This window comes from Amphiura filiformis, chromosome 8, assembly GCF_039555335.1.
Source record: "Amphiura filiformis chromosome 8, Afil_fr2py, whole genome shotgun sequence".
In the NCBI taxonomy this organism is placed as follows: domain Eukaryota; kingdom Metazoa; phylum Echinodermata; class Ophiuroidea; order Amphilepidida; family Amphiuridae; genus Amphiura; species Amphiura filiformis.
The window spans coordinates 57,034,330-57,058,921 of record NC_092635.1 but is presented as its reverse complement, the minus strand read 5'-3'; the positions used below and the strand labels follow the sequence as shown (position 1 = coordinate 57,058,921).

The following is a 24,592-nucleotide window of genomic DNA, read 5'->3' as shown; positions in this document are numbered from 1 at the left end:
CTTTCTTTCTTTCTTTCTTCTTTCTTCTTTCTTCTCACAATTTGCTACTACTTCCACACCCTTGATCGGATTTCGACCAAACTCAGTCACAAGCAGTATTGGGTAGCTGGCTACAAAGGGTATGGGTTATTTAACATCAGAGGTCATCCAAGGGGTCACAGGGGTCAAAAAAGGTCATTTTAACCGAAAATGCTCCGATTAAGCTGAAATTTAAATGCAATGATCCTAATTACATTCTAAACATGTTTAAAATATTTTCAAATTTATTTAAGGTCATTAAGGGGCCATAAAGGGGTCAAAGGTCAAGTTTTTCAAAATGCTCCAATTGAGCTGAAATTTAAATGCAATAATCCTTATGACATTCTAAACATGTTAAAAATATTGTAAAATTCATTTCAGGTCATTAAGGGGCAATAAAGGGGTCAAAGGTCAAGTTTTCAAAATGCTTCAATTGAGCTGAAATTTAAATTCAATGATCCTTATGACATTCTTTACATGTTTTAAATATTTCAAAATTCATTTAAAGTCATTAAGGGGGTCATACAGAGGTCAAAAGTCAACAGTATTGCCGCTTGATCAGATCGTCACAATCATCCGCCTAACTTACCTCGTGCCCTTGCAAAGGGCACAGTTGCTCTAGTTCTTTCTTTCTTTCTTTCTTCTTTCTCACAATTTGCTTCTTCTGCCACATCCTTGATCGGATTTCGACCAAACTCAGTCACAAGCAGTATTGGGTATATGGCTACAAAAGTTATGGGGTTTTTTAACGTCGAAGGTCATCCAGGGGTCACAGGGGTCAAAAAAGGTAATTTAACTGAAAAATGCTCCAATTGAGATGAAATTTTAATACAATGATGCTTATGACTTTCTAAACATGTTAAAAATATTTTGATATCCATTTAAGGTCATTAAGGGGCCATAAAGGGGTCAAAGGTCAAGTTTTTCAAAATGCTCCAATTGAGCTGAAATTTAAATGCAATGATCCTTATGACATTCTAAACATTTAAAAATATTTTAAAATCCAATTAAGGTCATTAAGGGGTCATAAAGGGTTAAAGGTCAAGTTTTTCAAAATGCTCCAATTGAGCTGAAATTTATATGCAATGATCCTTATGATGTTCTGAACATTTTAAAAACATTTTAAGATTCATTTAAGGTTATTAGGGGCATTAAAGGGGTCAAAGGTCAAATTTTCAAAATGCTTCAATTGAGCTGAAATTTAAATGCAATGATCCTTATCTTATCCAGCACAGTATTGCTGCTTCATCAGATCGTCACAATCATCAGCCTAACTTACCTCGTGCCCTTGCAAAGGGCACAGTTGCTCTAGTTCTTTCTTTCTTTCTTTCTCACAATTGACTACTAGTGCTACATCCGTGATCGGATGTGGACCAAACGCATAGCCAAGCCGTATTGGGTAAGTGGCTACAAAAGTCTTAAAATGTTTTAATATCGGAGGTCATGCAGGGGTCACAGGGGTCAAAATGGTCATTTTTGCCTCATATGTGCCGCACCCCCCATTATAATTAGGGGCAAAACATGGAGACATCTAGTCTAGTGTTTTGATAAACAAGCAATGGTTCTGCTGTCTGTGCTTCAAAACGTGTAAAACTTCGTCTGGATTCGTCTATTGCCAGGTGGTGAGTGCCGTGCATTCTCTAAATTCAGTATATTTCCATCGTCAACCGTGTGGAAAATGTCATACGGCCGGGCGGTTTCACAAGTTGCCGGCTCTATCATACCAGTCGCTGCCTGGCTATTGCAGCTGCAATCCATACATCAAAACGTGTAAATTTTGGCTATTCCAACTGCAATCCATACACCCTTCATGCAAGACATGACTGGAATCGTCCACACAGGGTGTGAATATTACAAATGGAGTCACCCATTGAGGTAGGCCCATTCGAAATTCACACGCCCTGTGTGGGAGATTAAGATAATGTCTTCCGGAGAGGTTGTATGAATTTCAACTGGAACAGCCCAGTGGGTGTATGAAACCCCAAGTGGGCGATTCACACGAAACAAACTGAGGTATGTTCAGATGCCAATTTTGTTACATATCTTGAGTGTAACTTGTGATGTGATGCCTGTATGCTAGATATAAACAGCTACATCATTTCCACTGATGGCTATAGGGTGTGGGTGTGTGTGTGGGTGTGGGGGGGGGTGATATCTTGGCTAAAACTGCATCACGCCTTCCCATGATGCATTTATGAAAATCAATAATCCCACAATATAGTTTCTACAGATGACGCAATAATGGTGAATAAGGGGGTGAGGGGTAAGTAAAATGTTGAAATATGACCGCATGAAACCACAAAGGTCATGTGAGGTCAAAGGTCAGGTCAAATTTAAAGTTGCTCCGATTGGGCTGTAACTCTGGGAAAATGATCCCTGACACTTGGGGAGTATGAAACCGCAAAGGTCATGTGAGGTCAAAGGTCAGGTCAAATTACAAGTTGCTCCGATTGGGCTGTAACTGGGGAAAATGATCCCTGACACTTAGGGAGTATAAAACCACAAAGGTCAAGTGAGGTCAAAGGTCAGGTCAAATTTGAAGTTGCTCCAATTAGGCTGTAAGTTGGGGAAAATGATCCCTGACACTTTGGGAGTATAAAACCACAAAGGTCATGTGAGGTCAAAGGTCAGGTCAAATTTGAAGTTGCTCCAATTGGGCTGTAAGTCGGGGGAAATGATCCCTGACACGTGGGGAGTATAAAACCACAAAGGTCAAGTGAGGTCAAAGGTCAGGTCAAATTTGAAGTTGCTCCAATTAGGCTGTAAGTCGGGGAAAATGATCCCTGACACTTTGGGAGTATAAAACCACAAAGGTCATGCGAGGTCAAAGGTCAGGTCAAATTTGAAGTTGCTCCAATGAGGCTGTAAGTTGGGGAAAATGATCCCTGACACTTTGGGAGTATAAAACCACGAAGGTCAAGTGAGGTCAAAGGTCAGGTCAATTTTGAAGTTGCTCCAATTAGGCTGTAAGTCGGGGAAAATGATCCCTGACACTTTGGGAGTATAAAACCACAAAGGTCAAGTGAGGTCAAAGGTCAGGTCAAATTTGAAGTTGCTCCAATTAGGCTGTAAGTCGGGGAAAATGATCCCTGACACTTTGGGAGTATAAAACCACAAAGGTCATGTGAGGTCAAAGGTCAGGTCAAATTACAAGTTGCTCCGATTGGGCTGTAACTCGGGGAAAATGATCCCTGACACTTGGGGAGTATAAAACCACAAAGGTCAAGTGAGGTCAAAGGTCAGGTCAAATTTGAAGTTGCTCCAATTAGGCTGTAAGTCGGGGAAAATGATCCCTGACACTTGGGGAGTATAAAACCACAAAGGTCATGTGAGGTCAAAGGTCAGGTCAAATTTAAAGTTGCTCCAATTGGGCTGTAAGTCGGGGAAATGATCCCTGACACTTGGGGAGTATAAAACCACAACGGTCATGTGAGGTCAAAGGTCAGGGCAAATTTGAAGTTGCTCCAATTAGGCTGTAAGTCGGGAGAAATGATCCCTGACACTTGGGGAGTATGAAACCGCAAAGGTCATGTGAGGTCAAAGGTGAGGTCAAATTTAAAGTTGCTCCGATCAGGCTGCAACTTGCGGCAAATGATCCCTAACACTTGGGGAGTGTAAAACCGAAAAGGTCATCCGAGGTCAAATTTAACGTTGCTCAGAATATGAAACCGAAAAGGTCAACCGAAGACAAAGGTCGGGTCAAATTTAACGTTGCACAGTATTGCTGCGTGATGATGTCATCACAGTCATACGCCTAACTTACCTCGTGCCCTTGCAAAGGCACAGTTGTTTCTAGTTCTTTCTTTCTTTCTTTCTCACAATTGACTACTAGTGCTACATCCGTGATCGGATGTGGACCAAACGCATAGCCAAGCCGTATCGGGTAAGTGGCTACAAAAGTCTTAAAATGTTTTAATATCGGAGGTCATCCAGGGGTCACAGGGGTCAAAATGGTCATTTTTGCCTCATATGTGCCGCACCCCCATTATAATTAGGGGCAAAACATGGAGACATCTAGTCTAGTGTTTTGATAAACAAGAGATAACCACAGGCAATGGTTCTGCTGTCTCTGCTTCAAAACGTGTAAAATTTCGTCTGGATTCGTCTATTGCCAGGTGGTGAGTGCCGTGCATTCTCTAAATTCAGTAAATTTCCATCGTCAACCGTGTGGAAAATGTCATACGGCCGAGGCGGTTTCACAAGTTGCCGGCTCTATCATACCAGTCGCTGCCTGGCTATTGCAGCTGCAATCCATACATCAAAACGTGTAAATTTTGGCTATTCCAACTGCAATCCATACACCCTTCATGCAAGACATGACTGGAATCGTCCACACAGGAAGTGAATATTACAAACGGAGTCACCCATTGAGGTAGGCCCATTCGAAATTCACACGCCCTGTGTGGGAGATTAAGATAATGTTTTCCGGAGAGGTTGTATGAATTTCAACTGGAACAGCCCAGTTGGGGCGTATGAAACCCCAAGTGGGCGATTCACACGAAACAAACTGAGGTATGTTCAGATGCCAATTTCGTTACATATCTTGAGTGTAACTTGTGATGTGATGCCTGTATGTTAGATATAAACAGCTACATCATTTCCACTGATGGCTATAGGGTGTGGGTGTGTAGGGGTGGGTGTGTAGGGGTGGGGGGGGGGTGATATCTTGGCTAAAACTGCATCACGCCTTCCCATGATGCATTTATGAAAATCCACACTCCCACTATATAGTTTCTACAGATGACGCAATAATGGTGAATAAGGGGTGAGGGTAAGTAAAATGTTGAAATATGACCGCATTAAACCACAAAGGTCATGTGAGGTCAAAGGTCAGGTCAAATTTAAAGTTGCTCCGATTGGGCTGTAACTCGGGGAAAATGATCCCTGACACTTGGGGAGTATGAAACCGCAAAGGTAATGTGAGGTCAAAGGTCATGTCAAATTACAAGTTGCTCCGATTGGGCTGTAACTCGGGGAAAATGATCCCTGACACTTGGGGAGTATGAATCCGCAAAGGTCAAGTGAGGTCAAAGGTCAGGTCAAATTTGAAGTTGCTCCAATTAGGCTGTAAGTCGGGGAAAATGATCCCTGACACTTTGGGAGTATAAAACCACAAAGGTCAAGTGAGGTCAAAGGTAAGGTCAAATTTGAAGTTACTCCAATTAGGCTGTAAGTTGGGGAAAATGATCCCTGACACTTTGGGAGTATAAAACCACAAAGGTCAAGTGAGGTCAAAGGTCAGGTCAATTTTGAAGTTGCTCCAATTAGGCTGTAAGTCGGGGAAAATGATCCCTGACACTTTGGGAGTATAAAACCACAAAGGTCAAGTGAGGTCAAAGGTCAGGTCAAATTTGAAGTTGCTCCAATTAGGCTGTAAGTCGGGGAAAATGATCCCTGACACTTTGGGAGTATAAAACCACAAAGGTCAAGTGAGGTCAAAGGTCAGGTCAAATTTGAAGTTACTCCAATTAGGCTGTAAGTCGGGGAAAATGATCCCTGACACTTTGGGAGTATAAAACCACAAAGGTCAAGTGAGGTCAAAGGTCAGGTCAATTTTGAAGTTGCTCCAATTAGGCTGTAAGTCGGGGAAAATGATCCCTGACACTTTGGGAGTATAAAACCACAAAGGTCAAGTGAGGTCAAAGGTCAGGTCAAATTTGAAGTTGCTCCAATTAGGCTGTAAGTCGGGGAAAATGATCCCTGACACTTTGGGAGTATAAAACCACAAAGGTCAAGTGAGGTCAAAGGTCAGGTCAAATTTGAAGTTACTCCAATTAGGCTGTAAGTTGGGGAAAATGATCCCTGACACTTTGGGAGTATAAAACCACAAAGGTCAAGTGAGGTCAAAGGTCAGGTCAATTTTGAAGTTGCTCCAATTAGGCTGTAAGTCGGGGAAAATGATCCCTGACACTTTGGGAGTATAAAACCACAAAGGTCAAGTGAGGTCAAAGGTCAGGTCAAATTTGAAGTTGCTCCAATTAGGCTGTAAGTCGGGGAAAATGATCCCTGACACTTTGGGAGTATAAAACCACAAAGGTCATGTGAGGTCAAAGGTCAGGTCAAATTACAAGTTGCTCCGATTGGGCTGTAACTCGGGGAAAATGATCCCTGACACTTGGGGAGTATAAAACCACAAAGGTCAAGTGAGGTCAAAGGTCAGGTCAAATTTGAAGTTGTTCCAATTAGGCTGTAAGTTGGGGAAAATGATCCCTGACACTTTGGGAGTATAAAACCACAAAGGTCAAGTGAGGTCAAAGGTCAGGTCAATTTTGAAGTTGCTCCAATTAGGCTGTAAGTCGGGGAAAATGATCCCTGACACTTTGGGAGTATAAAACCACAAAGGTCATGTGAGGTCAAAGGTCAGGTCAAATTACAAGTTGCTCCGATTGGGCTGTTACTCGGGGAAAATGATCCCTGACACTTGGGGAGTATAAAACCACAAAGGTCAAGTGAGGTCAAAGGTCAGGTCAAATTTGAAGTCGCTCCAATTAGGCTGTAAGTCGGGGAAAATGATCCCTGACACTTGGGGAGTATAAAACCACAAAGGTCATGTGAGGTCAAAGGTCAGGTCAAATTTAAAGTTGCTCCAATTGGGCTGTAAGTCGGGGGAAATGATCCCTGACACTTGGGGAGTATAAAACCACAACGGTCATGTGAGGTCAAAGGTCAGGGCAAATTTGAAGTTGCTCCAATCGGGCTGTAAGTCGGGGAAATGATCCCTGGGAAGTATTAAACCGCAAAGGTCATTCGAGGTCAAAGGTCAGGTCAAATTAAAAGTTGCTCTGATTGGGCTGTAAGTCGGGGAAAATGATCCCTGACACTTGGGGAGTATGAAACCGCAAAGGTCATGTGAGGTCAAAGGTCAGGTCAAATTTGAAGTTGGTCCAATTGGGCTGTAAGTCGGGGGAAATGATCCCTGACATTTGGGAAGTATTAAACCGCAAAGGTCATCCGAGGTCAAAGGTCAGGTAAAATTTAAAGTTGCTCTGATTGGGCTGCAATTCGGGGAAAATAATCCCTGACACTTGAGAATTATGAAACTGGAAAGGTCATCCAAGTTCAAAGGTCAGGTCAAATTTAAAGTTGCTCCGATCAGGCTGCAACTTGCGGCAAATGATCCCTAACACTTGGGGAGTGTAAAACCGAAAAGGTCATCCGAGGTCAAATTTAACGTTGCTCAGAATATGAAACCGAAAAGGTCAACCGAAGACAAAGGTCGGGTCAAATTTAACGTTGCACAGTATTGCTGCGTGATGATGTCATCACAGTCATACGCCTAATCTTACCTCGTGCCCTTGCAAAGGGCACAGTTGCTCTAGTTCTTCTTTCTTTCTTCTTTCCTCTGGCAACCTCATGACATTTTGCGTGACTTGCCACGTTTCGCCCTAGCTCTCTTATGCTTCGACAGATTTCAACCATACTTGAGCCAAATGACCACTGGACTAGGCCAAACCTTCCATTTGACTTTGACCTTGCTGTGACCTTTGACCTAGCTATAATGGTCAAAAATGTGATTTCACAAAAAATGCTACTCCTTCCACAAATTTTATGCGATGAGAACATGGTTATATCATGTGACTTGACTTTAGTCGGTGTCTATAGGGTGTGCTCAAATAAGGGGTCAAAGGTCATTAAGGGGTCATTTCCGGTCAAAGTCTAAAAAATATTCAAAAATCACTGTCTTTACAAATTACATAGCAGAGAGTCGCCATTAGCACACATGCATCTCTACTAGCCAGGGTCTTTAGGATGCCTACAGTTTTGGGGTCAAATGTCATTAAGGGGTTACTTCCGGTCAAAAACCAAAATGTTCAAAAGATTTTTATCTCAAAATGTAAACAGACCAGAGTAATATAACCATCATACATGAATCAGTGTTACTTGATGTATGCATGGTATTTTTATTTTGGGGGTCAAAGGTCATTAAGGGGTCACTTCCTGTTTTAGCTAAATAACTTCAAGAATTTTTATCTCAACAACTAAACATAGTAGAATTTTTTAATTAAAATTGGAACAATGCATTTTGTCGGTGTACATAAGGGTTTTTTTTCATTGAGGTCAAAGGTCATTAAGGGGGTCAAAAGGTCAATCAAAAATTTTCAAAAAATCAAAATCCATGTATAAGTTCAGATTAAGCTGAAATTCACCAGGAATATTTCTTATGACATCCTAAGCACAATGCAAGAGCAGTTGACCCCATTCGTAACCCAGGGGTCAAGTTATAGGGGTCAAATTGCGGCTTGTATTCAGCGTCTGTTGACTCTAGTTTTGCTCTCCTTTATATGGTATAACACTGGTTCAGGCCTTGAAATAAGCCAGAATTGCCGAGGGCCATTTGGGCTCTTGATCTTAAATGTTTGAGGGCCCTCACAAATTTTTGTGGGCTCGAATTTGGGCCATTGGTTTTAACCTATGAACCCCAAAGTGAGCAAATTGCCACAAATTTTGCGGGCCATTTGGGCCTGCCAGATGTGTTTTTTGTGGGCCCTCGCTGATTTTCGAGGGCCCTTGGGCCCTCCTTTATTTTGAGCCCTGCACTGGTTGCACAGTTAAATAAATTACAGTTCAGTCTTCTTCAATGATGTATTTTCCTCCAACATCCTAAGCTTTTCAAGTCCCAATTTTATAGGCCCTTATACAACCAAAAGCTTGAAAGACTGTATTTCCTGTGGCCCTCAACTGATCTGAGATGGGGTAGGTCATGACATCAGTTTACAAAGGTCACTCTCAACTGATCTGAGATGGGGTAGGTCATGACATCAGTTTACAAAGGTCACAGCAAGTAGATTTTTTCAGATACTGACAAGGAAAAAGGGCACTAGTATATCGCGTATTACAGTAAAACCTCATTATAACGAAATCGGATACAAGAAAAACCCTGTTATAAAACTAAAAGAAGTATTTTTCCAGAACCAAGATACAAAATTCTTTTGTTATTTATGTTTTTACAACCCTGATATAATGAAATTTGGATATAAAGAACTAATTTCTCTGTCCCTGACAACTTCGTTATAATGAGTTTCCACTGTATACACACCTTAGCTTAGCTCTTACTCCAATATTATGGCATAATATTGGAATATCCTTTGCATTTATAGGGATATGGTAATAAAAGGTATGGGTTTTGTGAACAGGGGTAGGATTAGGGTGAGGGCTAAGGCTTTGGGTAAGTTTAAATGCAAAGGATATACCAGAATCTACTACTTCCATCAGAATTTACACCCATTATATTACAGTCCATCAGATTGCATTGATTGGCAATATCTTACACAAAACCTTTCACTTCGGCAGTTGGCACTTCTTGCATTTATGCTGTACAAATGTGTATACTGTTTCATACATCAACTGCTCAGTGCCAGAAATGGGTATGTGCAATAGCTGCCATGTGTAGATGAGTACAATATACTGTGTGCCAAATGGTCACAGGGCAGCTATTGCACTTACCCACTTCTGGCACTGAGCAGTCGACATGTACAAAAATGTATCTCTCCATGAAAAACATGCACCATTGCAGGTTACCATTAAAATATCACACATTTCGTGGTCTAATCCCAGCAGACCAAAGGAGGCAATTGCTAAACTGATCGAGATACAGACAAACAAATAAAGGAACAAAAAACAGCAATAATACACACAATAGGAAGTTGGTATTGAAAAAGTTTGTTGCATGTACTTATGATAATACCGTACTGACTTAGGCTTAGGGTAAGTTTAAATGCAAAGGACTATAGGACTGTAGAAAGGAATGTAGGACTATACTTGAGTCAGTACGAGTACGGTAACCCAATGGTCAAAATTGCCTCCTTTAGCCTGAGTAGATCAGATTGTGTCAGCCACAGATCACCCTATGTGCACAAAGATTGTCATGTTTGTGAGTTGTTGGAATTTCATCTAATCCCATTCATACATTATTTTGAGTAACTAGCTTGACATATCTATATGATTGCAGAAGTGGCAAAAGCCACACGTATATTCAAACAAATACACATCCTCAACTAACTTGAGCAGCAGTATTCCTTAATACATTTGTAGACTTTCAAAATATAGCTCTGTAACCAAGGCTGAACATAAGCAGGCTACAATGTACTGGGCTAGTTTCAGGCCCATGAGTTGCCTACTTAAGCCCGCTGAGATTAAAAATCACAACACTAGGCCACACTTTTTGTGCTGAATCATAGCCTGTCACACTACAGTTTATACATTTTAAGATACCCAACAAGTTGGAAATGGTGATGAAATGGGGTTTCTCTGCAATTTGAGGTCAGAATTGGAGCTATTATTGTTGAAAGTAGACTATTGAACTGTGCCATTGCTTAAATTTGGACTATTAGGGCTCATATTGAAATATCCTACCACATTTTCACACAGAAAGGCAGGATTCCCCTCGCTAAGCGCGCGTCTCAGGAAAGCTTGGTCATAAAACGGATGGATTATATGCATCAGTGATACACCCTGCCCAGGATTTTAACAAAAGAAGGCTAGCACAGGAAAGCTGCAAGATGGCACACACCTTCCTGTGTAAGGGAATTTCAATATGAGCCCTTACTGAAACAAAAGTGAGTCCTGTTTAAACTAAAGTGAGTCTTGGTCCTGACTAAGTTCAGTTGAACCAGGACTCATTTTTGTCCCAAAATGAGTCCTGGTAGAAAATATCTTATTTTCACCCTTTCCTGTATCCATGAATTAACATCCTTTTCTACAACCACAGGGTCCCAAATTTAAAATGCTACTATACTACAATTTGGTGTATAAAATTGTGGAACATCTTTTTATTACTTAAAGTTTTACAACTCCACCCCAGTCTGACCATTTTCACTCCACCTTCACTTCAAATAAGTTACAAATGTAAAATATAAATTATACTACTACCATAACTACAGAACTTAAATTACGTGTCCATTGTCCATCACTAACTTTGTACTTGTATTACAATGGTACAATAATATTACTGGTTAAATTTTAATAAAAAAACTCATATTAAAACTACACACACAAGAACTTGGTACATCTTCTATCACACATTTAGCCAATGAATGTGTGTGGAAAGATGTACTTTCCCTTCCCTACTGCAGTTACCAGTATGTCATGGTTCACTAGACCCATGCAATAATACATGTGTATGGTTTGAACCTTAATGCTATTTCTGCTTTTTGGAGAATGGGAAGGAAAGAAAAACATGGAAGAGAAAATATGTTTTCTCCACCCCAATTTTGAACCACCGATTCCACAGGTGTGTAGGATAGCAAGCCATGAGATTGAACGCTGTCCAGCTAACATTTTTGTGTTTATAGTCTGCAAGGATTACACTGTTAGATCTGGGATGCTTGGGCTTGGAATCTCTATCTTGTAAACTCCTGATCCAATACTAGGCATGTTGGCACTCATTTTCATGCATTTTCCATACTCATTCCAAATATGGTATGAAACTTTACAACTATTGTGGAATTTTTCAACAATTTTGTATAAATGTGCACATTATCGACTACAGCTGACATCCGCATATAGAGTATTAAGCCTGCATTGAAATGTTTCCCAATGTGCTAATTAGATCAAATACGGCACATACATACAACAGACTCAAGTGAAAGCTTGAATTCCTGTTTCACTTTCTTCACATCATTTCACTTCACACTTATAACAGGAAAACTGCACTACAAGATTCCTATTTGGGCTGTCTGGATAGGTAACTGACTGGTACACACAGAGTACCTACACAGTACCTTGATGCTGCTACTGCACAGGACCCACCATCAGTGGTACTGCACAGTACCACAATAGTGGCCCCAATAGGAATCTTGTAGTGTAAAAATAGAAAACACAATTTAAAAAAAAACAAATCTGAGAATAACTTAAACAACTAATCCATCGCACAACAAATCCTTTGGTCAAGTGAAACTGTAGTTTGGTTTTCCTGAGCACCCCTAGGCTAGATATCGACTGCTCAGTGCCAGGAGTGGTGCAATAGCTGCCATGTGTAGATGAGAACAATATGCTAAGTGTAAATTAATAAATGTTCACAGGGCAGCTATTGCACTTACCCACTGGCACTGAGCAGTAGTCTATATACTAGCTAGGCAGCAATCAGTACAATTTCAAAGTATGCAGCTTAAATGTTACAACATGTTAACGCTATTATCATCCGTAACAAAAATGGAGAGACTAACTTTATGTAAGTTTGGAGTTGGTTTTCATTTCATATCACAGGTACAGTAATTAAACAACACAATAATGATGAGGTATTCATTTGATTCATAATAACAATATACAGAATACACCATAATAATACATCCCTTTACTTACATGTAGCACGTATCATGGAATGGATATGATACATTTAAATGATACAAGCTTATTAATTGCTCTTCAAGTCACATCTGAAGGTGCCAAATCTTTGTGTGATGTGCAAAAACACGAGTAACAAAGCTGTTACTTTGATATTAGTACATGTTTGCATTTCATTGGTTACTAAGTACTATAGAAATTTCTTTTAATTTGTGTACATCGTGGAACGTAATCTTTGCATGGCTGTGCGTAGTAAACTGTTATACGCAGATAACCTCGCTAATATGGACGCATAGAGTAGCGTTGTATGCTTGTGTATTATCATGATTAGTCGCAAAGTAACAAGCGTAGTTGAATGTTCCACGATGTACACAAATTAAATAATTTTTCTATAAGAAGTTGACTTGCAATGCCAATAATGCAAATGGTCATCAGGATTAATCCTGAACAATATAATTGACATCCATACATTATCTGCCAAAGATGACATACATACTAAAGATTGTCAACAGTTTTTCCCTATAGATCCAGGCTTTGATATTGAGATGAGAGCATGCAATCACCGTCCTACAAGCACAGCTAATGCTTGTCAGTAGTGTCGTTTGTAGCTCACCTGTAAGTTTATAGACTCAACGATGTTAATTTAAAAACACTCCCGTCCCAATAACATCCCTAGCTTGATGTACAGCTCTCATATTCCAAGTCAAAACCTGGCAATCTGAACACAGCCAACATGAAGTGAGAACCAGGAATTGACATTAAAAAATCAGTACAAAACTGACCATTACATGTAGATCATGTATCTAGACTGCAATAGCTGCCTGATAGACATTTGATCATTTCTGTATTTCATATTGTACATTCTTATACAGTAGTTTTTCCTGTAATTTCATTGGTTCTTCGACTTGACGGTTGCATGTATCGTTTGCTTTGCGCACAAAATGGGATGCATGCAGTGATCTAACGCATCAGCGTAGTGCGATATTTCTCGGAAGCGTGTGAAGGACTCGTGCATGAGAGTGACTGTAAATTTGATAACTATAGCCATAAAGTCTGAAGGTAAATTACATGCAACAAGATTTGACAGGTGATCTGTTTAAGTATGAGAATAAAAGTATGTAGTGTGTTGAGATCCAATCGTCTGGAGAAAGCATTATTTTGCATGGAACAACTTGGTGTGTCGCTCCTGTGTTATATCAGGCGATATCCACGGCTGGGTCTCAAAACAATATATATCAATTGCTCAAGTGCCAGAAGTGGGTTGGTACAATTATAGCTGCCAAGTGTAGCTGCCATATGTTGATGACAGTATAATATATTGTCTGTACATTGCCAAATGTTCACATGGCAGCTATTGCACTTACCCACTTATGGCACTAAGCAGTTGATATTTACTTTTATTCTCATTCTTACAAATGATACCTGGCAGCTATTGCAGACAGTGTCTTCTTGCCCTAAATCCTCCATACTTATCATATAAACAGCTCCACACAAACATGGGAGGAACAAATTATTGTATTACAGGTAGGTAGGTATAATTTTAACAAGTGTTATTCATTTCCAGCAAATTACAAACACCAATAAATTTCAGAGTACAAGTATAATTACATAAAAGCCTGATAATACCACAAAGAACAAATTACACACTAACATCAGGCATCCTCGTTTACATTTAGCTCCTCAAATGAGCTACCGCTATCACTGCCCGTTGTCCCTTCCTGGCCTCCTCCTTCCTGATCTTCCCCGCTACTACTTTCCCCTGTTTTACTAGACATGTCGCTATTGGGAGCTTCCTCTTCCGGTGAGATGCCGCCGGTTTCGGGAACATAAAATTCATTTTGTTTGGCTAGTGGTGCTAGGAAGTGAATGATTCCATCATCATACAGCTCCATGACTGGATGAGCACACAGACCATTTTGCTGCAAACATATTGAGAAATAAACAGTTGTGTAAGTTGATATATGTGCAGGTAACAAACAAGAAGTTTTATTTTCCCCAGATAATTTCAAAACCAACTGGTTCCTTCCTCAGTGGGTAATGGTGTGTAAGATGCCCAGGTCAAATGCAAAGCTAAGATCAATTTGTCATCCATTGTATCTCAAGCAGGGTTGTCACTACGCCGGACGGCGCCGGTCGGCCATCGGCACTGTCCGGGGCCGTTAAAAGATTTTTAAAAAAAATTATTTTATTTTATTTTTTTTTTTTTTTACATTTCCGGAAGTGGATAATGATATTTCATCATAAAAAGAGCAAGAAATTTTTTTTTTTAGTGGGGTGGTTCACTAAAAAGATAGTGCGAGGCGCAAGAGCTTCGCTCGCTACGCTTCGCCTTCAATATCTTAACCAGTACTTTTTTGGTCCTGGTGACAACCCTGATCTCAAGGAACCAGTGAGAAACTTTGCCGCATGTTTCATTTCAGCAGTATGGAGTTTTGACCACCTTTAAACCCCTGCCCCATGCTGCATAAGAATCTGGTAGCACCTAAGGACCACACTTAAAAGATCAAACAAAAGTTATACCACATTACAAATTACATGCACAGACTATAGCTTTGTTTACAATAGTGAAACAAGAAGGAAATTCAAGTTCAGACTTAAGGAGTGTAAGTCAGTTACTCCAAGTGTCAATTCCCCTGTATCCGCTCATTAACCCTAACGGTACCAGGTACTACAAATACTACTTGATATATATGCGCTGTTTGTGCGTGCATCCCATGTGGTGTGATGATGCAATCGCTTTAAGTGATATGTATGTAGGCACAGTTTCGCTGGCCAGCAAAGCCCAACACCCATGGCTAAGTGTCGCCGACCCAGTGCTTGGCATGCGAGGGGTCCTGGGTTTGAATCCCACCCAGAGCAAACAACTTCTTTCTTTATTTTCTCTCTTTATTCCTTCCTTCTTTCCCTTCCCGTCGCGAAAAAACGCCCTTAGGCCGTTAGGGTTAAGAGTCCAGTCACAATATTGACTAGGACAGAGTCACCAAAAGAAAAGGACAGCAGGGATGACCCTAGGAATCCATGAAGCGATTCACATTAGGAGAGACCCGCAGCCCAAAATCAACAGCTCGCATGGATACAAACTATCTTACAGAAATTTTGCTGATATCACTGAAAGCAACTGGCAACTCTACAATGTAGTAATCTTCTAGAAATTAACATTGACCTCAGCAATCTCACCCACCATTTACCCATGAATGTGTCTAAAGGCAGGCGAAGAACCAGTCCATATTTGGCACATTGTCCCCTGTATTTATTTTCTTACTCAGAATAAATAAAGCAGCCAAAAAGGGATGTGATGTCAGGTTTTTTCACTGCCTTTAGTTGGTTTCATTACATGTATCCACTCAGGAAGGAACCAGTTGGTTCTGGGGAAAATATTCTGATGTATGCAGTTAAATGTGGTTATCTTTCAACTTCAAATTTAGAAATATCAGGTACTGTCTTTTGGAATTTGCAGGAGAGCATAGAGAATGGCCAACTAAGGAAAGCTAAAAATCACTCTCCTACATGTATATCAGATTTTAGGAGACCAGTAGAGAGCGATTGCTCTCACTCTCCTCAAAAGGCAGTCCCTGAAATATATATATGATTTACATTCAAAATTTTGTCTGATCCCTGCTCTCTAATTGAAGACAATTTATGCGAACCTGATTTTAACAAAAATGCAGAATTCTGCAAATACTTTATTTTTTATCTGATAACACTATATGGTGAAGTAACAACGATAGAGAAATCACTCAAGATAACATTAAGGTGGTACTACACCCCATGATAAATTAGGGAGTGTTTTACACACCCAAATTTGTAAATACACACCCAGTTTTTGCCCACATTGCTTATACTTTGTACACAAATCTTAAATTTACACACCCAGTTTTTTTAATTTACACACCCAAACCTTGTTCAAATCCTGCCTAAGATCCTGTTTGTGACTATTTTTGCATTTTCCTCAAAAAATAATAACACACTGGTATCAAAAGTTATGTATATTATAGGGGCAAGGAATCCATTTATTACACTGGAATTTCAGTGACTCAAGACAAGCGGTATGATAAGAAAAGCGGTAGGCCCTACCGCTAGAATGTACCTCATTTTAAAAAACATATACATACATGTATATAATGAACCACTTGTCTTGAATCACTGAAATTTCAGTGAAGTAATTGGATTCCATGCCCTACAATGTATACATAACTTTTGTTACCAGTGTGTAATTACTTTTTGAGAAAAATGCAAAATTAGTCACAAAATTTATCAGGGGGTGTAGTACCACCTCAATAATACCGGTATGTTCACTTGGGTCAGACATGAAATTTCCTGCAAATTTTTTCAGACTTACCACAACATAATCTCCAAAAGCAGGATAAACACGTTGAACAGCTATCATTATAGAGAGTGAATTAATATGTGGGAATGTGGCCATAACCATATGATCTACTTCTGGGAATTTGGCAATCTTAAATTCATCTTGGACTAGTTTTTCTTCGAGTTCCTTGCTTGCCTCTTTATCATCACCTTCACTGAGAACGGCTCCTACAATATAGCGCAACTTCTCTGGTGCTACCTAGAACATTTTAAACAAAATAAATAATACAACTAAGTTAGAGTAAAATTTGTAAAATAATTTATAACTATTGAACCATAGCATAAAAAGATGACACCTTACTTTTGTAAGGGGGCATTTATTAGAAATAAATTTTCAATTAAAAAAGCTGATGTAAACTACCGGGGGTACATAAAAATCTAGGGGGCAGCTGTTGTCAAGTACGGTACAATTTTCATTGTCAACAATCATCAAAAATCAGGATCCAACGTTGACAAGATGTCAACAAAGCAATACATCAATAAAGTCAAAAATTGCGACCACGGTCGACCCATTGGTCTTCGGCACGGTGCATAATAGGCGCCCTTGTCATTTCTACGCGATCGCAATTCACCAGCGCGTACCAGGCCAGGACCACGGAAGAAATAAAAAATTAACTTGATATTTGTTTCCAAAATTGTGTAGCAAAGCGATCAAAATTGAGTAGCATTTTGCTCTGTGATACTGGCTATGGACAACGCTGAATATGTTGTCATGTCATGAATGTCCTACTCTAGAACAAAATTGGAAAACAAAATTATTTTGTGTTTTACTATCAAATTCTAATTCCTTTTGATAAGGCTTTAATATCAAACAAGCAAAGTCAGACAAATTTACTTTGGTATTAAACAAAAGTAAACAAAGGACAAAGACTATTCAAGCACATGTGGCCTGCAAATGCAATTGTCAATGACAGCTGTGCCCTGCATTCCAGCCTGATCTGTGAGGTCAATCATCCGTCATAAAATAGGCTAATGTCGACTTTGCACAATTCACAACAATGAATGAAATATTTGTAGGTAAGCGTACAATGACGATCACTGCGCAATCTTGTTTTAAAGCTTAATCTGACGAATTTATGGTAATTTATTAACTCATATCATGATATTCAAGACTCAACCAGCTTCAAAGCAGCTGTGCAAGCACACCTCAAGCAAGACTAACACAGAGCAGCAAGCATCTTTTCATGCGCACACCAGTTCCTGTTCGGATTGTTCCACTTGGAGCGTTGTGCAGTATTCACACAGATACAGATACAGATAATTGTTCCTCACCTTTGCAGGATCGTCATAATATACACCAAAACACCTCAAATCGGGTGCGGCTTTCGTCACTTCAGTGAAAAGTGGACCACAGTTTTTGTATGGGCCGACAGCATATTTGTATGCAACATGCAGTTCTCGTATCGGAGGTTTTCCAGTACGAATTTCGATGCCATTAAACAAACCAGAGTACATAAAATATACAAATACAGTGACAAGTATCAGAATTAACATGCCAATAATGGCTAGTATTAGATATTCAGACATTTTAGCTGAATAATGTAGCAAACGTTGTTCGTATTAATTCTGTGCACTGCCTGGATATTGACTTGGCCTTGTTGTTGTGTTAATCAATTTAATCATGACATCATATCATAATCGATTCATCGATTTTTTTTTCAGCAGCTGTGCCGTAACAGCGCCATCAGATAAACATGAACTTGTTTTTTAATTTTTTGAAAAAAAAAAGATAAATAAATGTGTATAAAATTAATCTTCGAATTAAAAAAAGAAAGAGAGAGAGATGAAGAGATGATGATAATATATAAATTCAAAGTGAAAGTCAAAATGATAATAATTAAAAGTAAAAGTTAAAATGATAAAATATAATTAAAAGGAAAAGTTAAAATGGATTTGTGTAAAACATGGCGGTAAATTGCAGAAACTTTTTTTCTATTCTCATCTTCTCTGGTTGGATGTCACAGACCAAGTTGGAATGTGAACAGGTCTTACAAATTGATTAGATGGGGAACTACTTGCAATGTAGTACTGCAGCATCACATCCAGGTGGCATTGGGAACAAAGTGAATCTGACAATTTGCCTAAAAACATTGAAATCCTAAGGTGTTTTTTTTTTTTTTTTTTTGGTTTTTTGCTGGGGGCTGGGCTGGGGTGGGGGAGTGGCAAATCATAACCCTTGAGCCCTTATGTGGTCAAATTTAAGAATTTAAAATCAATCAGCACCACCCCCCCCATTTGTTGTCTTTTCTAAAACCTGATGCACCACTAAGTTGCTATAAAATCTCATATTCTTTTATATCATGATTTTTGAAAAATGTTGAATTGCTTTTTGTCCGTAGTCTTATGTATGAACAGGGTGTTAGCTAGCCACCCATCCACTAAACTTTATGGATGGGCATTTTTCTCCAGGGATAGGCAAAATTAATGACTGTGACATGTGCTAAATTCTAAATATAATACTTGAATAAGTTCTGTGAACCATAGGCGTAGATCCCGGGGGGATGGGGGATTTATCCCCCCCCCAATAATTTGCCAGGGGGATGGTCCATACAATCATCCCCCCAATGTTGACGCCTGATAATGGGTTTCTGACCAAATTAACCTCATATTTGCCCATTTTAGCCCCAAAAGTGCAAATTTTCAAGGCCATGGCAGCATTTAATCTATTTTTACACCATATTTCATCAGTTTAGCTTCAAAATAGCAAAAATTTTCGCGCGCTTCTCGCGCATTTATATCATAAACTAATTCTGTCGCCAAAGGGTGCTGGATTGACTATACTTCAAGATTTTTTTCCAACTTCATCCCCCCCAATGATGTCAAAAAGAAATCTACGCCACTGCTGTGAACTCAAAACAAGGCCAGACTAATAAATGGTGTACATCCATATCAAAACGATACGGCTGCTACATGTGTCTCATTTCACATAATAGCTAGGAATAAATACTACATCTCAAGTGGAGGTTACTTCAAATCATCCCAAAGTCACATGGTTTAGGAATACAGAGAACATTCCTCAACCATGTGACTTGTGTACCCCCTTAAGAGAATTCATGTGACCATGATAAAAAAAAAACATGTAGCAATTAGGCATTCTGCAAAAATCATAATCCTTAGTAAAACACAACATCATTTGTTACAACATTGTGACAATGTTAAATGACGTTGTGTGTTACTGAAATAGGACAGTTAGCACCCTTTCAATTTCGGACCCGTGCACTTTCGCCCCCTTTTTAAACCGCGGGTAGGCCTAATGTGCTGTTGTTGATTGATGATGCGAAATAGAAAGGGGGCGAAAGTGCACGGGTCCGAAATTGAAAGGGTGCGAACCGTCCAGCATTCGTGTGTTACTAGGAATGGTATGTTTCTAAAACACAACTACTACTATTGTAATTTTCCAATCAAACACACACACACACTTGCTGTCAATTTATAGATGCATGGTTTTATTCATTTCTTTTAATGAACTCTGACAAAACAATTTACATATTGGAGTCATGTCACAATGTCATTCAATTAGGACATCCCATCCTTTCAGTACTTCACATTTTAACACACCTGAACATGGCCCCAAAATGTGCATATATTTGTGACCTGTTCAAGCCAAAATGAGGACAAAATGTTGAAAAATTCAGAGTTGCAGAAAAAAAATCAAGACAGGAAAAATATCCCAAGATCATACCATTTTTCTGCGGCTCTGAAAATTTTCTGGGAACACCATCACTCTTATAATAAAGTAATTTTTTAGTACTTCTGTGGTCCTGGTATGCGTTGGTGATCGGTGATCGTGTAGAAGTGGTGAGGTCTCCTCCCCTTCTATGTGCCGACAACCAACGGGTCAATCACCTTGTTGTCAAGACCGTTGATCAGCCAATCAGCATGATTGTTTATCACTTTTGTGTTTACGCCCGTGTACGCTTGATGCACAGCACAGACCACTGAAGTAATAAAAAATTAACTTAAAGTGCGTCAAATATACACAAATACAGGAGCTAAGAATATGCAAATAAGTCATATCAGCATGCTGATTTTTCCAAATGAAAAAGCATCACTGCATTAAACCCAGGAGCTTCCAGGGTGCTGCCTGGACCACCACCATGGTTTTGTCCCTGGACTCCAGGGGCCCACCACCCCACCTGTTACGGCTTGTGCTCTGCACTCGCAGAAAATATTCCAAACAAGCAGTTCCAAGTTGCCAGAAAGTAAATTATTTTGCCATGACCGTTTCAATTTCAAAGAGCACTGGTTGCAATTTGATCCAAACATCAAAATGCGACATTTTGAGAACTAAAAGCATATTTGGAAATGGTATGAAACAACAGTAAGTTACTACAGTTGTGATTGTCAACATGTAACATTTGGTGATATTGCTGTGATAGTGCTTAATTGTTCCACAATTTTGGTACATTCGTTACATTGCAACCAAATATAAAACCAATAAAATAGCTGCATAATGGTATAACATGCTTCATTTTGTCACCAGCTCATGTTATTGACCGAAACACATAAGTCCCCCTCTGAACATGTCGTCATAACATTGTAAGGTTTCGTTTTGTAATAAAACTTTGAAATAATTATATATGACTGTTTACTAAGTGCTGTGTGAAAATGAGATTTCCATGACTTCAGGGCTGAATGAGTCTAAATTGAAGGCAAAAACTGCCCTTTTCAAAAGTCACAAAGTAGGCCTATGCTTGTCACAAAAGTTGATTCATGGCTTGTTACTAATGTGTTTGAGTGCAGTTTAAAATCCTCACCAAGTGAACATTTACTGTAATGTGTATCGATTCTTGATCATTCAGCCATGCAAATCCCCTTGGTGCAGAGTTCAGCACAGTGAGTTGTAAGATGGCCAGTTCCATTCCTTGTCTCAATACGCCTTGCCGTTAACAAGCATAGGCCTACTTTGTGACTTTTGGAAAGGGCAGTTTTTGTCTTCAATTTGGGTTCATTCAGCCATGAAGTCATGGACATCTTTCATTTTCACAAAACACTTAGTAAACAATCATATAATTATTTCTAAGTAAGTTTTATTGGTACAAAGTTTTACTTTACGATGTTATGACGAAATTTTCAGAGGGGGACTTATTTCTTTTGATGTGTTTACATGAGAATTGATAAGATTGCTTTGATAGGCCTGTGTAATCGTGCCACAATTACTGCGAACCATTCAAAAATTGCCATATCACCCGGTGTCATCTCACATTTACACATAATGTACAGATCTCTGTTACCTAGGCCAGAATTCGATCCAGCTGAATGCATGATATTCAAAAGCAAACATCTTTCCAATGGCACATCTTATTTTCATACCTTGAAACATAGGAATCCATGGAAGACCTATATCAAGTTGTACATATCACTGCCATATACTCATATGCCCTTCTTTTCAGTGTTAATACCCCCGATTACTTAATCACAACTTTCTAGGTTTAGTCTGGGACTGTGTGTGAAGGGACTGGAAAAGGCTTCCGCTCAATGTACCATGCGAGTTGCTTACAAGTTATCCTCAGTTGAGCTAGTACGCACAATACATTGATCAATAGACCCTGGTACGAATCCCAGCAGTTACAAGAGGTGCATGGCTTGTCTTGCATGTTGCGAAATGAGCCTACGTGCTTACATTGACAGACTCTAGAAATGCCGACAAAAATAATCAAATAACATTGTGGTAAGAATTATTTCAGTATTAAAATCAGTAGGAACAGAACGTGTATGGTGTACACATTCCAGGAAAATGTTTCATTTGTTTGTTCTAGCATTCTACATTTTCACAAAATTATCACATTTTTTGTCTCCAAAATCCTATGTACCGTATTGTTTGTAATAAACGCCCGGGCGTTGCATTTTTCCAAAAGGGGCGTTTATTGGAAGTGAATTGTCAGTGAAAAAAGCTTCAAAATCATGTTCCATTTCCCGATGGTGCTCCTATTAAAAGGAGGGATTCACACTATACATGATGGCGGCGCCCATGGAAAATGATATTTTCGTGGGGAATACAACAAAATTACACCTGTAAGCAGGGCTGTCAACTTTTTGGAATTGCTTGGCGTGAGACAGAGGCGTACCAGGATTTGCCGACTTCAATGTTCATTTTGACCCATGATTAGTTGAGCCACGCCCGCCGAGATAGTGAAAAGCGGGGGGTAGCAAAACAAGTTTTTCATGGCGATGCGTGAGATTTTACTCAATTTCCAGCTTTTTGCGTGAGATTTACTTTTAGGCGTGAGATTATACTACCTTGGCGTGAGACCGTGAGAAAGTGACCCAATGCGTGAGACTCACGGCCAATGCGTGAGAGTTGACAGCCCTGCCTGTAAGTGCATGGAATTAGTGAAATTCTACCATAATCAGGCAGTGAAATGGATGGGAATTGAGTCATAATAGGTTTTGTCCATTCAATTTAGCGATCGTGACTGACATGACTGATGCAAGTTTTAAGCTTACCTACACGATATGTCATGGAAATGTTCGCATTTTTGTAAATTTTTCACAGAAAAATTGGAGGGGGGTGTTTATTAGAGGGGGAGCGTTTATTACAAACAATACGGTAAATGATTTTCAATGTTCCCCAGAAATTATGTTTGAAAAATCATACAAATTTTTCACAATTTGACATAAATTTAGAAAATATTGGAATATTTGAATGACTTGGTATTTTGAAGGGAAACAGGAGTAAACAATAAGAAATCAAATTGTGCAACTTGCATTTAATGGAAGGTCGTAAAAGATTTTGCTTGATCACACCACAATTACGCATGAAACTGCTCAAATTATCAATAAAATAACATTACTCATTACTGACAAAAAGTGGCTTGACTTTGACTCCCCTTGCTAACCTTTATAAGCACATTTATTTACTTGTAAAGCATATAACATAGAAATCAAAGAGAAAGTTGTATCATTATATTGCTCTGTAAAAAGGGGCTATTCCAGTTGAAATCCCTATGAAAGACATGACCTTATATCTTCCATACAAAGAGTGTGGAAAGTGTGCAGAGGCTTGTGGATCAACATCTAGGTGTTGTACACGTGTGCAGTGCACTATAAATCACTGCATTTTCTTATGTTCCAAATCTACACCCACTGTGTGGGCGATTAAGGCATGTCTTTCATAGTGGATCTACGCCTACAGCTTTTAACTGAAATAGCCCAATACCTGGTATTCTCATTATTAAAAACAACTGAGAACTCAACTGCGTCTTGTTTGTATTACTTTACAATTCCCCGTAGTCCACTTACCCATCATGCATATTTTGCATAATCTACCTTATAAATCCTCATTTTGTGCACAGTAGATTTTCCACATCTGATCCGATAACCAGTTTTGCTAGCTCCCCATGTTTACTCGGGTACATACGGTCACTGTGCGTGAGCAATTCCATCAATACAGCATTATACTAATGATGGGGGTCTTCTTTAAAGCCTTAATGTACAATCTTATAATATGAAATTGGTTAATTTTTTTCAAACCTGATTTTTTTTGCATATTTGTAATGTTTACCCATGTCCCAACTTGCACCTAAATGGAATCGGCCAAATTTGTTGTCTTTGTAGGTCAACAGAGCAAAGTTCGACATATTATCATAATTTAAAAAATTATGATAATATGTCCTCCCAGAGAATTGCATGTTAAATGGACAAAATAACTAGTGGGGTTTCTTTCACTTTCCCTTGTTATTTCAACTTAAAATGGACAGCAACCCTTCCCGGCAGTTATAACTAATATTATTTCAACATTTTGAATAAAGAATAACAAAATTAAAATTTGACGGAAATCATACATTAAGGCTTTAAATTAAACCAAGCATGGCAGGACAGAGCATGGAACAAAGCACTTATAATTATGCTTAGTTTTGAAGCAACATCCTTATAATACCAAGTGCAAGTGAAGCTGAAAACGTTCATCAGGATGAACACAACACAT

The 24,592-nt window shown here is 39.2% G+C and overlaps 1 protein-coding gene and 1 long non-coding RNA gene across 2 annotated transcripts in view; both read right to left on the bottom strand.

Annotated features, from left to right (window-relative positions):
• LOC140159268 (uncharacterized) overlaps positions 1 to 24,592 on the bottom strand; it is a 486,168-nt gene that overhangs the window by 41,361 nt on the left and 420,215 nt on the right. The gene's annotated exons all lie outside the window — the stretch shown is intronic.
• On the bottom strand, positions 8,289 to 18,262 carry LOC140159264 (testis-expressed protein 264-like). The gene is made up of 3 exons (XM_072182676.1): positions 17,938 to 18,262; positions 16,640 to 16,864; positions 8,289 to 14,219 (listed from the first exon to the last, which is right to left on the bottom strand). Exons 1-3 carry the CDS (start codon positions 18,190 to 18,192, stop codon positions 13,953 to 13,955), a joined length of 747 nt encoding a protein of 248 aa, XP_072038777.1. The 5' UTR covers positions 18,193 to 18,262; the 3' UTR covers positions 8,289 to 13,952.

Coding starts and splice junctions, on each gene's coding strand:
- LOC140159264 (XM_072182676.1), bottom strand. CDS start 18,192: ATGTCTGAATATCTAATACTAGCCATTATTGGCATGTTAATTCTGATA. Junction 16,865..17,937: donor ATTATGACGATCCTGCAAAG/GTGAGGAACAAT, acceptor AAAATGTTCTAG/GTAGCACCAGAGAAGTTGCG. Junction 14,220..16,639: donor CTTTTGGAGATTATGTTGTG/GTAAGTCTGAAA, acceptor ATATGTTTGCAG/CAAAATGGTCTGTGTGCTCA.